Source organism: Neovison vison, chromosome 1 (assembly GCF_020171115.1).
Source record: "Neovison vison isolate M4711 chromosome 1, ASM_NN_V1, whole genome shotgun sequence".
Taxonomy (NCBI): domain Eukaryota; kingdom Metazoa; phylum Chordata; class Mammalia; order Carnivora; family Mustelidae; genus Neogale; species Neogale vison.
The window spans coordinates 276,976,804-276,989,176 of NC_058091.1; the positions used below are offsets into that span (position 1 = coordinate 276,976,804).

The following is a 12,373-nucleotide window of genomic DNA, read 5'->3' on the forward strand; positions in this document are numbered from 1 at the left end:
CTTAAACCACTCCTTCTTACTGTCCCTTCTTCTAAAGACTTGGGCATGAATTTGTTCTGGCTTGGAGAAGAGTTGTAGCTATTATAATAGCAAATGCTCACAAAATAATTGCTAGCCATTATTACGTGCCAGGTATCACTCTGAGGGCTTATAGCTCACTGAGAGATGTGTTACCATTTCCTTCTTTGGACAGATGAGGAAATTGCCTGAGAGCTGAATGACAGGCGGAGGACAGAGTGGCAGCACATGAGCCCAGTGACTTGTCCAAGCCCCTTTTCAGGCTCTCTCCAGCAATGACTGGACACATGATAAATAAGAAATATTTGTTGAACGGATAAGTAAATGAAAGTATAAACTCTCAGTTTCCCACCAATACTGGCCCATGTTTCAGAAACCAGGCTTTTGCCTTGGCTCTTTCTTTCTTTAGGAGAGCAGCATTTCTGAAGAATCCTTGACCCTTCACACATGTCAGCCTCTAGGGGACACATTCATCGGGTATGCCCAGACACAGGAATCTGAAGGTGTTCACTTTGAAATTGGTTAAAAACAAATCTTTCCACACACGTTTTTGACAACTTCAGCCTTGTTTACACCACTCATGAGGGTCACTAGCTAATAATAGATTCTTTAGAAGTCCAGAGGAAATTGGGTAGTCAGACGGTGGATAGGAATAGAGCTTACCAGGGGCTAACTTCCCTAGAAAATTTTATGTTGTTAAACATGGAAACAGCCTGGGGTTTTTAAAAATCTGTTTTTATTTGCTCAATATAATTGGATTTAGGAATGGACTTTTTAGTGCTTTATGTTCTTTTATGGCTCGACTCATTTTTTGGCCTCTATGTGTTAAGTGAAAAACTAAGGGCAATGATACCTTCAGAATGTGTCACTTTATCCTGCATTTACTCCGCAGTCCTGGGAATTGGACGTTCTAGCTGGTCCCATTTGTAGGCCTTCCTCTGTTCTCACAGATTCTTGGGGTGTTTCCATCTCCTGAACTCATGCTTAGCAAAGCGATCTAAGCGCTGCATTGTTGGCTCGAGGGAGGGATCGTAGGTGTCCAGGATTATTAAGCACAGTTATAAAAGTTTATATTTTTATATTATTTTATATTATAGTTATAAAAGTTATATTATTATAGTTATAAAAGTTTACATTTATTATGTGCTTACGGAGTACAGTACTGGACATCTTCCGGAAGTGGTGTCATTTTCACAATCCTACAGAGCACCTGCTGTTACTGATGTCCTCCTCCTCATGGGAGCACTGAGGCCCAGCGCGGCACTAGGGGAAGGAGTGGAAAGTCTGGCTGTCTCACGACCATGCTCTGCCACTTTGCCCGCTACGCGTGACTGCCTCGAGCTCTCTCAGTGCATGCACGTGGTCAAGGGCTGTCTTCATTAGGAAGAAAAAACCCCCAAGCTGCGGGGCTTCTTGCTCCCGCTCACGTGGACTTCAAGGAGTAGGTCCACAGCAGTTGTACCGAACACCTACGTGTTCACGCAGGAACCTCAGCCGAGGATTTGGGCACTTCACCCTGTGGTGCAAAACTGCAGGATGAGAAAGATCCAGGGGACAGACCTAAAATGTAGACCGATAATGGGAGAAGAGCAGGAGCCCGCTGTAGGTGAGGGAGACCAAGGAATAAAGCAGTGAATTCTTGGGCTTCCTCCTGGAAAGGAACTGAAGCCCTGTTGTGGGTTTGGCTTTCCGTTCTGAGGTACCATTCGTTATAAGAGTCACCGCTCATTATAAGAGGCACCATCAACTTAATAATAGCTTTATTATATTGAAATATTCCTGTCAATTTAAGATCTTCAGAACATTAAATTGTGAGAGGAAGAATGTGTGTACGCTAGCCTTTGTCTCCATCTTCCCTTTAAATTAAGGAAATACAGTCTCTGCCAAGAACCTTGAGTTTGCTCAGGCAGTTTTCTCCCATCCCTGCCCCCATCCTTGATTCCAGAGCGTTTCTCTCCAAAAAAAGGGAAGAGTCGCTGGAGGCAAGGACCATTTCCTTTATTCTTACCTTCTTCCCTGGAGAACCTAGATCTAGTCCAGGAAGAGTACAACTTCCCAGTTTCAATGGATGTGGTCATTTGACTCTGTCTCTCTCTGAGTTATTCACTTATTGATCTGGTAAGAATCGCATTCGCTGCCTTAAAAGTTCTGGGTTAAAGTTCAAAAACAGAGTTCAAGGTTTATAAATTGCTCAACTTGAGCAAAATTTCTCTGAGCCTCCTCTTCCTTGACAGCAAAACCATGACTGAGTTGTGAATTAGTGCATGTGTATGTAAAAATACATATATCTGGATTTATTATGAGGAACTGGCTTACGTGATTATGAAGCTGGGCACGGTCCAAGATTTGTAGGCTTTGTCAGCAGGCTAGAGGCCCAGGAGAGCCAAGGGCTGGGTTCCTATATGAAGGTCAACAAGAAGAGCTGATGTCCCAGGCAGTCAGACGGAAAAGAATTCTCTTTACTCGCAGAAGGATCAGTTTTTGCGTTTTGTTTTTCTACTTAAGTCTTCAACTGATTGTATGAGCCTCACCCATGTAAGGGAGAGTGATTCTGCTTTACTCCATCAACTGATTTAAATGTTTTTTTTTTTTTTTAACTGATTTAAATGTTAATCTCAGGGGAACCTGGGTGGCTCAGTGGGTTAAAGCCTCTGCCTTCATCTCAGGTCGTGATCCCAGGGTCCTGGGATCGAGCCCCGCATCGGGCTCTCTGCTCAGCAGGGAGCCTGCTTTCTCCTTCTCTCTGCCTGCCTCTCTGCCTACTTGTGATCTCTGTCTGTCTGATAAATAAATAAAATCTTAAAAAAAATAGATAAGTAAATAAAATATTTTAAATGTTAATCTCATCCAAAAACATTCTCCTGGAAATACCCAGAATAATGTTTAACCAAATATCTGGGTACCCTGCAGCTTAGTCAACTTGACACAAAATTAACCACCATAGTTGTGGGGTTTTATGCTGTCTTTGACTTTTCAAACAGAACATTCTCAAGACCTTCAGATTATCCCATATGACTACCCACACTCCTTACTTGTCATCAGAGCTTGGAGCAAGTGGCAAGAAGGGTTATCTGTAGTCTACCTGGGAAAAGGAAGTAGGAGCCTAGTGGGCAAGACCAGCTGATAGCATCACAGACTCTGGATAGGAGTTTAAAGGCAGAAATCTGAACATTAACCATTCTGTCCCAGCATAACCTAACACTTGCTTCTCCTGACCTACTTTAAACATTTCATTTAGCCACAGAATCTGTGGCTGGCTGGTCTCCAAAGTCATTCAGTGGTACAGAAAATCATTTCCATCATGACAAACTGGAGTTCGGAATTGGGATTAGACCAACTCTGGTGAATCCTTTGCATTTTACTCTGAAATATATTCTACTGAGTACTTATGTATTCAAGCATCACCAGAAATTTTGGTGCATACCTGATCAAATGTATTTGTGTCCACAAGGGGGCTTCGTTTTCCTGTTTTTCAACTTTGGCTTTCAATACTGTACATTTTGTTTTGTTGTTGTCTTTTATACCAAAAATAGAATCATTTGTTTGTTTCTGATAAGCACTTGTCATCACTAAAAAGAGCATTGAGAGCCAGGGACCGTGGACGAATTAAGGCAGCAAAGCCCGAGATTTTGACAGAAGGCTTAGAAGGGTCAGACAGTGGGATAGTAATTTTATAAACATTTCACATTCCTCATCTGAAACTCACAACAAAGTTCTGTTTTTTTTAAACATTAGAATCATAATTAGGATTTTACTGGATTATAATTAGGTTTCTCAATCCCGTTGACCTTCTGTTTATAAGTTAAATTGAATTTTTAAAAATGTGTTCCAATTAAGGTGCTAATTTTTTTTCAGGTATGTATTCCTTAAACTGTTATGTCTCTTGGAATTTGGATCACTTGGAATTCCACATTCAAGTTTCAATCTTTGTTTTTCTTCTCCACATCTATCTGGAATGGCTATGGCCAAGGACTTTGCTCTCAATTGAGCCTCACCCAAAGAGTGGGGCTGTTAATTGAACTAAATCTGGTTGGAATGGAAATAAAGATCTCAAGTTACTAGTTCTTGTTTTGAGTGGCAGGTTTTCCAGTTGTTTTGAAAGATAGTATATTCCAGAAGCAAGAAGGGGCAAAAGCAGAGTTGCACGGAGGAGTAGCTGCCGTGGAAAACGTGCTTCATTCAGCTTTTGTGTGCACGGTGCTGGAAAAAATGAGCATCTCAGAGTCACGAGACAAGCATAGCAGTACATTTTCAAATCAGCGTGAGTTCTTAAAGAAAGGAAAAAAACATACTCGGATGGATTTTAAAATATGAAAAGTGGAAAAGTAGAATTAGTGACCGTGGAATTTTGTTCAATAGTCCAATTATATATTTTATAAACACTGTAGCCTTTCTATGGATTAACTGAAGACCAAAACCTTATGATTTGAACATTAGGTTGATGAACATTTCTGGTAGCTGTTAAAGAATTGATGCCCTTAGAGTTTAGGGCTGAAAAGTCCTCAGTGGCCATAGTCCAAAAGCCAAGATACAGGAACATCCATCGATAATACCATCATGAAACAGATGAACTATCCCACCCCAAATTATGGAGAGGATTAAACAAAACCCACCATGCATGTTCTAGAACGTTCCAATAATCATAATCATGACACCCCAAATGACTTTTAAGTAATGTTTTAAAAAAATTATATTAATCCTCAGAACTGAATCTGATAAAGAGGAGGGGATATCATAGAGCTAATATTTATTGAATTCTTACTATCTGCCAGGTGAAGCTTGTTCTAAGTACTTTACATATCTTGAATCACTCATTATATATAATAATTCTATCATTCCTAGTTTACTAATGAGGCAATTAAGGCACAGGGAAATTAAGATATGTGTGCAAGGTTACATAGCTAACGTGGCATGTTGTGCCTCACATGAAAAGTTAGGAATCATATAATTTCTGATATTCCTTTCTTAAATTCTGTTTAAATAGTTATTAGGAATAAGTGAGCAAGAATTAAGATATTTCATAAACTCCCTATACTACTAAAGAAAACAGTCTTTTAGATCAGAGAGGTAACTATTAAATCACTCAGGATTAAATTTTTAAATAGGTTGGTATCAAGCATAGAAGATGATAAGGTTCTAGTCAGAGAGCACAGAATGACATAAGCTTGAAAATGTGCATGGTGTTTCTATAGGGAAGACATTTATAAATACAGATAGAAATGTGAAAATTTAGTGAGTGATAATGCCACCCATTTTTAGTGTTCGTGAAATACCATGTGACTGCATGATTATAGAAACTCGAAAGAGCCTCCTTCTTTCAAATGGGATTCAGTGTCTAAGTACCTGTTTTCAGCTCAACATGTTCACAACTGAACTCCTGATCTTACTTCAAGAACCCACCCCCTCCGCAGCTCTCCTCATTTCAACTGGTGGTAACCCCGTCTTTCTAGGTGTTGAGGTCCCCGCCATGGAGCCATTCTGCCCCCTTGCCTTTTTCCACGCCTCACCACATCTGATTCATCAGACCCCCCCGTTGGCTTCCCCTTCAACACACACCCAGAATTCGACCACGTCTTACCACCTCAACAACTTTGGGTCACTCTCTTCTCTGATCTCTCTCCAGGATTACTATAGTCACCTCCTAACCGGTGTCCCTTCTTCTACTCCTGCCTTTCCATGATCTGTTCTTGACACAGAAGCCACAGGGTTCTGTTAAGACCAAGTTACTCCTCCCCAAAAGCCCCATGACGATGCCCCATTGCCCTCAAGTAAAAGCCAAAGTTCTTACAGTGACCGTCAAGATTCTGCCAGATTTGCCCTTCCGTTACACTTTTGACTCATCTTCTTGCCTCCTCCTCTCACTTGCTCTGTTCCTGCCATACTGACCTTCTTGCTGCCCTCAGGTGGATGAGGCCTGCTCCCACCTTAGGGCTTCTCCTTCTCCCTGCATGTTCTTCCCCAGATATCCACATGGCTCCTCTTTCACCTCCAGGTTTTCTCAAATGAGCCTCTGATTTAACATTCTCCCACTCCTGAGCCCCTTGCTTGGCTTTATTTTAAATTTTTTCATGGTGCCCATGAACCTCTAACAAACTATAGTTCATTCCTTTATTATGCCTCTTGTTTCTTCCCTGTACTCCCATCCCCTCCTGTTGGAATGTAGGCTCCGTGAGGGTAGGACTCTGTTTTGTTCACTGATGGGTTGCAGGCATCCAGAACAGGCACCAGAACATAATAGATGCTCAATAAATGATGAATTGTGGAACTAGGATGTTTAGGCAAGTGAAATAGATTTTAAATGTAATTGGAAAACAGAGATTATTACTCAGAAATAGTTGTAGATGAGCTATCCACACAGGAGGCATTGCAATATTTAAGAGCTGATGAAATTATCCACTTCTTAAAATAATGAATAGCAGTCCTTAAATCCACCTTATGAGGTAGGGTCTACGATGATCTGAGACTCCATATCTTAGCATATGCTTCTATACTTAGCATATGCCAGGCATGCAAAAGGTGCTTAGTTACTACCAGCTTTTCTTGTTATTATACTTTATATAAATATTTATATAAATAAATATTCACTTTAAATAATTAATTTTGAAGAAATAATTATGAATACTGTTTTTTATTGGGACCTTATAAACCTCAAAAGTTAAACAAACACTACAACATGCCCCAAATTTCGTCTGGTATTTAATTCTGTGTCTGTTTTGAATTGACAATCTTCATGCTTTAGGGGCGCCTGGGTGGCTCAGTCAGTTGAGCCTCTACCTTTGGCTCAGGTTATGATCCCAGGGTCCTGGGATAGAGCCCTGCTTGAGCGGGGGAAGGGGGGGGTGTCCCTGCTCAGCAGGGAGTCTGCTTCTCCCCCTGCTCATGCTCTCTCCTTCTCTAAAATAAATAGATAAAATCTTAAAAAAAAAAAATCTTCATGCTTTAAAAGCTCTAACGAATTGCTTTAGTTTCTAAATCTTTGTGCAACAGGCCAGAGTAGCATAGTATCCGGTTTACTTATGTGATATGATCGGAAGTGGTCTTTGCAAGATCTATGCTTCTCTTCTTTTTAAGGTATGGGCAAATTCTGTAACGGAGATTACCAGGGGTGTCCTCTGTGCGGAAGACGAGGACTCCTCCCCGCAGGACCTCACCTATTGGGTCACTCCACCCAGCAACGGGCATTTGGCTCTCCAGTCCTTTCCTGGCCGAAGCATCCAGAACTTCACCCAGGCTCAGATCAACAAGGGCCAGCTAGTGTTTGTACACACGGGTATGTCATAGAGAAAAGTAATGCAAAACTAAAATGTGTTTCAACCAGAGGTTAACATGCTAGTCAAACCTAGTAGTTGCGACTGAAAACCACAAGTCATCTGAAGACTTCCTGGGGTCTGTAATTTTTTTTTAAGTGGCACGTTGTAGTAAGGCTAATGATAGCAAACATCAGAGAGTACCTATAACTCACACTTGGCTTACTCACATGGTCGTGTAAGGTCTAGGCTCAAATAGAACATTCCCAAGAGCCTTTTCCTGACCACCCATTAAAATAGCATCTCTTCTCTGTCCCTCTCCATCCCTTTCTGACTTCCTGCCACTGTAGCTTAGACTGCTTTGTTTGTTTGTTTGTTGTCTGTCTTCTATACCAGAGGGTACAAGAGCAGGATCTTTGTTTTCTTTGCTCTGAGGTTCTCAGCACCTCAAAGAGTGAGGAGAACAAGCAGGTGCTTAATAAAAATGTGTTGAAAGAATGAAATAATATTGAATATCTTTTATGAGCCAGGTCGTGTTCCAGACACGAGGGAGACTTTAGTGTTCTTAAACATAGTTGTTAACAAAACATAGTTGTTAAATAAATAAACACATGAATAAACTAATGAATGAAGATAGCTGTAATCCTAAGAGACCCGGACATTAAAAGGCTTTTTTTCTTCCGTCTGTTAATCGGTACTCCTGTAAATCTGAGGAAGGGGTGATCCAGTCTGGCTTTGTTTCCAGGCTGCCCCTGTCACCGGATGGAGGTTTGAAGGAGCCCACTCCCCCAGCTGCCGAGGGAATGAGGGCGGGGGCTGTGAGCCAGGGAGCATGATGGGAAAGCTACCAGTCAGAGCTGGTCAGCCATTTTTATGAACTTCTTGGAAAAATGTACTCAAGAAAATAAAGACTAAAAAATCTTTTAAATTCAGATGTAGTGATTTCCTGATTATCTTTGCAGCTCGTGCAAAGAATCCCCAAATAATCTGAAGATAATTTACTATGTGGATGCTCTCAACTACTAGTTCTAAGCCTGTAGCCCAGGAACCATGGGGTTAATTTTATTGTGATGAGATACTAAATCTCCCCACATAGGAACCAAAGTCTTGTCTCTAGACTGGGTGATCTTTTCCACATAGGTATGTTCTCATTTTTTAAATGTGTACCAATGAGCTGACTAATAAAATACGATTCATTTAAAGAGATACTGAAGTAATAGGAAATTTCCTCCAATTTTATGTGGTTTTGATTATTAGATACCAGCAATCCAAGTCTTTTTAGATGAGGGTCTAGTAAGGTTATTTATTTATTTTTTTTTTAAGGAATTATCAAAATGGAGAGAATGGCTCTGGAGACTTCCCCAAGGGAAGTTCCAGATTTCTACAGCAATGCAGTTTGCAAGGAAAAGGAATCCTTGAGTCTCTGGCCGTCCCTGGTGCCACAGGTGGCTCAGTCACGAGACCCATTTCATTTACTCTGCACAAGTCCTCTGATCCATGTGGAGTAGTGACCCCATTTTAGAGATGAAGAAACTGAGGCTCAGAACGAAGTAAGCTGCACTGACCCTGAAGCTGTGCTTTCTCTGCTGGGGGCTGTGCTTTCTCTGCCGGCCGCCCCCACTGAAGGACAGGGCCAGTTAAAGAAGCGCACTTGCTATTTGTAGGACTAAAATGAAAATTAGCTCTCTGGATTTATTTATTTGTCCACTACCAGATCCATGTTCACTTTTGGCTGGTAGATGAAATAATTTCTCCTAAAAAAAAAAAAAAAAAAAGGCAGGAAGGCGAGTTAAAGGTAGTTCTCTTTGAGAATCAATCCATTACATTCTCTAACTGACTACCGGAGCCGTAATGGCCCGCAAAGTGGCTGGAGCCCCGAGCAGACCAGGCTGTTGCTGAGACCAGTTGGTTCTCCTGCTACATCTGTCCATCATCAGCCCCAAACAAAGGCTTTGGTTTCATTAGTCTCTCTTAGCATTTATATTTGCCAAGTGCTCTACCACTCATCTGACTCATTCTTCAGATAACAACCTAAGTAGGTTGATAAAACCAAGATGTGGGAGGCTGTGTCATTTAAGGCTGCCCTTTGCAAAGGACTGTCGGAAAGATCTGGGGTTATGCAACAGAAAATCTACAGGTCTGCTCTCCTTTCATGTTTCCCTCCTTTCCTCTCTAAGGTCATAGTCAGTGTGATAAGTTAGGGCTTTCCCAGGATGCTATTCTAGTACGTATTTTGATAGGCTCCCTTTTGATTCCGTTTCCACATTGTTTCTGGATTCGTGAAATGTGGAAAGTGCCTAGGGGCAGAAAGCATTCTCTTCCTCATCTCATATTTCATTAAATGCAACTTCAGAATGCTACTTCTAGTAAAAACAAGCAAACAAACAAAATTTGATCGTGGGCCCCTGTTCGAAATTAGGCTGACTCCAAATTTTCTCTCTCTCTCTTTTTAAAAACGATGACTCTTGAGTGTATTGGGAAATTTTTTAAAAGTCTGTAGCATTTTTTTGTGAAGACTCAGAAACTCAAGAGGCTGTCAAGCCATCGACCAGCCCTTTATTAAATTGTGTTATTAAGGCAGTACTTGTACGTAATTGCAGAGTCTGACCCTGCCTTCTTTGTTCCCTGCCACATGTCCCTGAGGGCAACAAAGAGGACATTTCTACCCATTACATGATGCAAAGACCTGGGGGCCTCCAGATTTACTGCTGGCTGAACATTTTCAAAGGGTGATGGGAATGCGAACATCAGGCTGTCTACATTGTGAGCTCGCCTGGTGCTTTGTGAGTCAGACTGGTAAAGCACTCCTTGGAATGGGATCGATAGGGGTCTGTCTCAATTTCTCTTACATGCATACGTTCATTTATAACTTTATTGATACCACTAACCCTTTGACAGAAGTGTGAGAGTACAATTCTCTTCCTGCTGGAGTTTAACAAGAGCTGGCCTGGATCTTTCCCTGCTCTTTACCACCTTAGCAGAAAAGAGCTAGCTCGAGATCAGTGAATAATTAGAAATTATTTGGAGGGAGGGGCTAAGTGTTATTTTCTTCCCCCTAGTTTTGATTTTTGGCATATCAGTATTTCAGAAATTGCTTGTGTGTGTGTGTGTGTGTGTGTGTACATGAACATGACATGCATGCATTCCAAAATAATAAAATGCAGGTGGTGAATATATTTAAAAAGATTTTTAAAAAAAATTTCTTGGAGGTAACACTTTCTTCTATTAAGTCATGGGGAGGGGGCAAGGGGGACGGGTAAGTATGGATTTTAGACCTTTATTAATGTTCTTCCAGCATCACATTTTGGCAGTATTTGGGGAGTTCAGTGACTCTATTAACACTTTCTCCAGTTGATAGGGGTTGCTTTGCGGGAGAGAGGGCGAAAGTGGATGGCTTTTACCCAACACCCAGAGTGACCAGAATGTAATTCTTCTTTTGAAGGACCCATGTCAGGAGGCTTTAATTTTCAAGTTACCGATGGTGTGAACTTTGCACCTCGACAGATTTTTAGCATCACCGCTCGAACTCTGACCCTTAGCTTAGAAGTAAACCGAGGACTGAGCATCTTTCCAGGTAAGATTTTATTTTCTTAATTTTTACTTATTTATTGGAGAGAGAGAGTGAGCATATGGGAGGACAGAAGCAGGAGGAGCAGCAGAAGGAGAGGGAGAAGCAGACTCCCCGCTGAGCAGGGAGCCCGACACAGGGCTGGATCCCAGGACTGTGAGATCATGCCTCTGAGCCGAAGGCAGACACTTAACCAACTGAGTCACCCAGGCGTCCCTCCAGGTAAGATCTTCACTTGAGAGCATCTGGGGTGAAGTGGTTTTCAGTTTATTTAGAAAGCACTCCCTGCATGGTTAAAAAGTGTCATCGTTTACCTTACAGTGATACCAAGAACAGTTACAAAGGTCCTGAAAGAATCCTCTCTTTGCAGGCACTTGGCAAACGCAAGGCTGTCTCTGTCCACCCCCTGTCTCTTTCCCCTCCCTCGTTCGGCAGAGAGGGTGTGCTGGCGCTGGCCAAGAGCCAAGGGAAGGGAGGCCTATGATCCACATTCCCCTACTCTCTCCTTAGGGTCCTTGATGAAGCAAGGAGAGCCAGGCTCTGTGGTGATCATTGAGATCTTGGATTTTCTTTTTCTAAATATAGAAACCATGTGTGCATCAGGGATTTCACTGAGTGCTGGCTTCAGGGGCCTGAAGCCTCTGGATTGCTGTTTGCACAGAATCTCAGCTTAGTGAGATGGAAAAATCAAAGTGAGCCTCTGGCTGAATGCCCTTGCAGCAGGGATAGGGAAAGACTTAGACCCTGGCAGGGGAATGAGAAAAGAAAAAACACTTAAACTTGTTATTTTTTAAAAAATGCAGTAAGATAGATTGAATAGAAAAACGATAAAATTTATATTACAGTAAAAAACAAAAACAAAAAACAAAAACCTGGGGTGCCTGGGTGGCTCAATGGGTTAAGCCTCTACCTCCAGCTCAGGTCATGATCCCAAGGTCTTGGGATCGAGCCCCGCATCGGGCTCTCTGTTCAGCAGGGAGTCTGCTTCCCCTCTCTCTCTGCCTGCCTCTCTGCCTGCTTGTGATCTCTCTCTCTGTCAAATAAATAAATAAATCTTAAAACAAAAAACAAAAAACCCTTTCTCAGTCACTTGTGTACTTGATACGCGTTACCAAACAAAGATGGAGAAAGACGGTAATCACTTTATCCATTATGGTTATTCCATGGTCACTCTAACCCAGTCGTTCTCAACCAGGAAGCTTCTAAAAACACCTACATCCTGGCCCCAACTTACCCCTGTTTAACGGGGAGTCTCTGCTGTTGGGCCTGGCCATCATATTTTTTTGAGGTCCAGGTGGTTCTGAAGTATAGCCAGAATTGAGGTCCGCAGGGCTGGGCACGGACGGTACTAGTCTTTTACTCCTTACACGCATGTGAGGTAGGTGATACATTTACAGGAAGCTGGCGGGATTTGTGGCTTAGAGAGATGATGTCATTCGGCTGTGCAACCGGGAAATGGCGCATAAAGCTCGCATCCTTCTAAGGTAGACCTGGAGAAACATCACTGTAACTTCAGCAGAAACAGAGTGTCTGAGGAGAA

At 42.0% G+C, this 12,373-nt stretch overlaps 1 protein-coding gene across 1 annotated transcript in view; it reads left to right on the forward strand.

The window, feature by feature from the left end:
* The window catches only part of LOC122893270 (chondroitin sulfate proteoglycan 4-like), a 52,692-nt gene that overhangs the window by 12,703 nt on the left and 27,616 nt on the right, over positions 1 to 12,373 (forward strand). The window contains exons 6-7 of the mRNA XM_044230211.1: positions 7,090 to 7,288; positions 10,708 to 10,839. Of these exons, the coding sequence (XP_044086146.1) occupies positions 7,090 to 7,288; positions 10,708 to 10,839 (331 nt within the window). The remainder of the gene's footprint in view (positions 1 to 7,089; positions 7,289 to 10,707; positions 10,840 to 12,373) is intronic.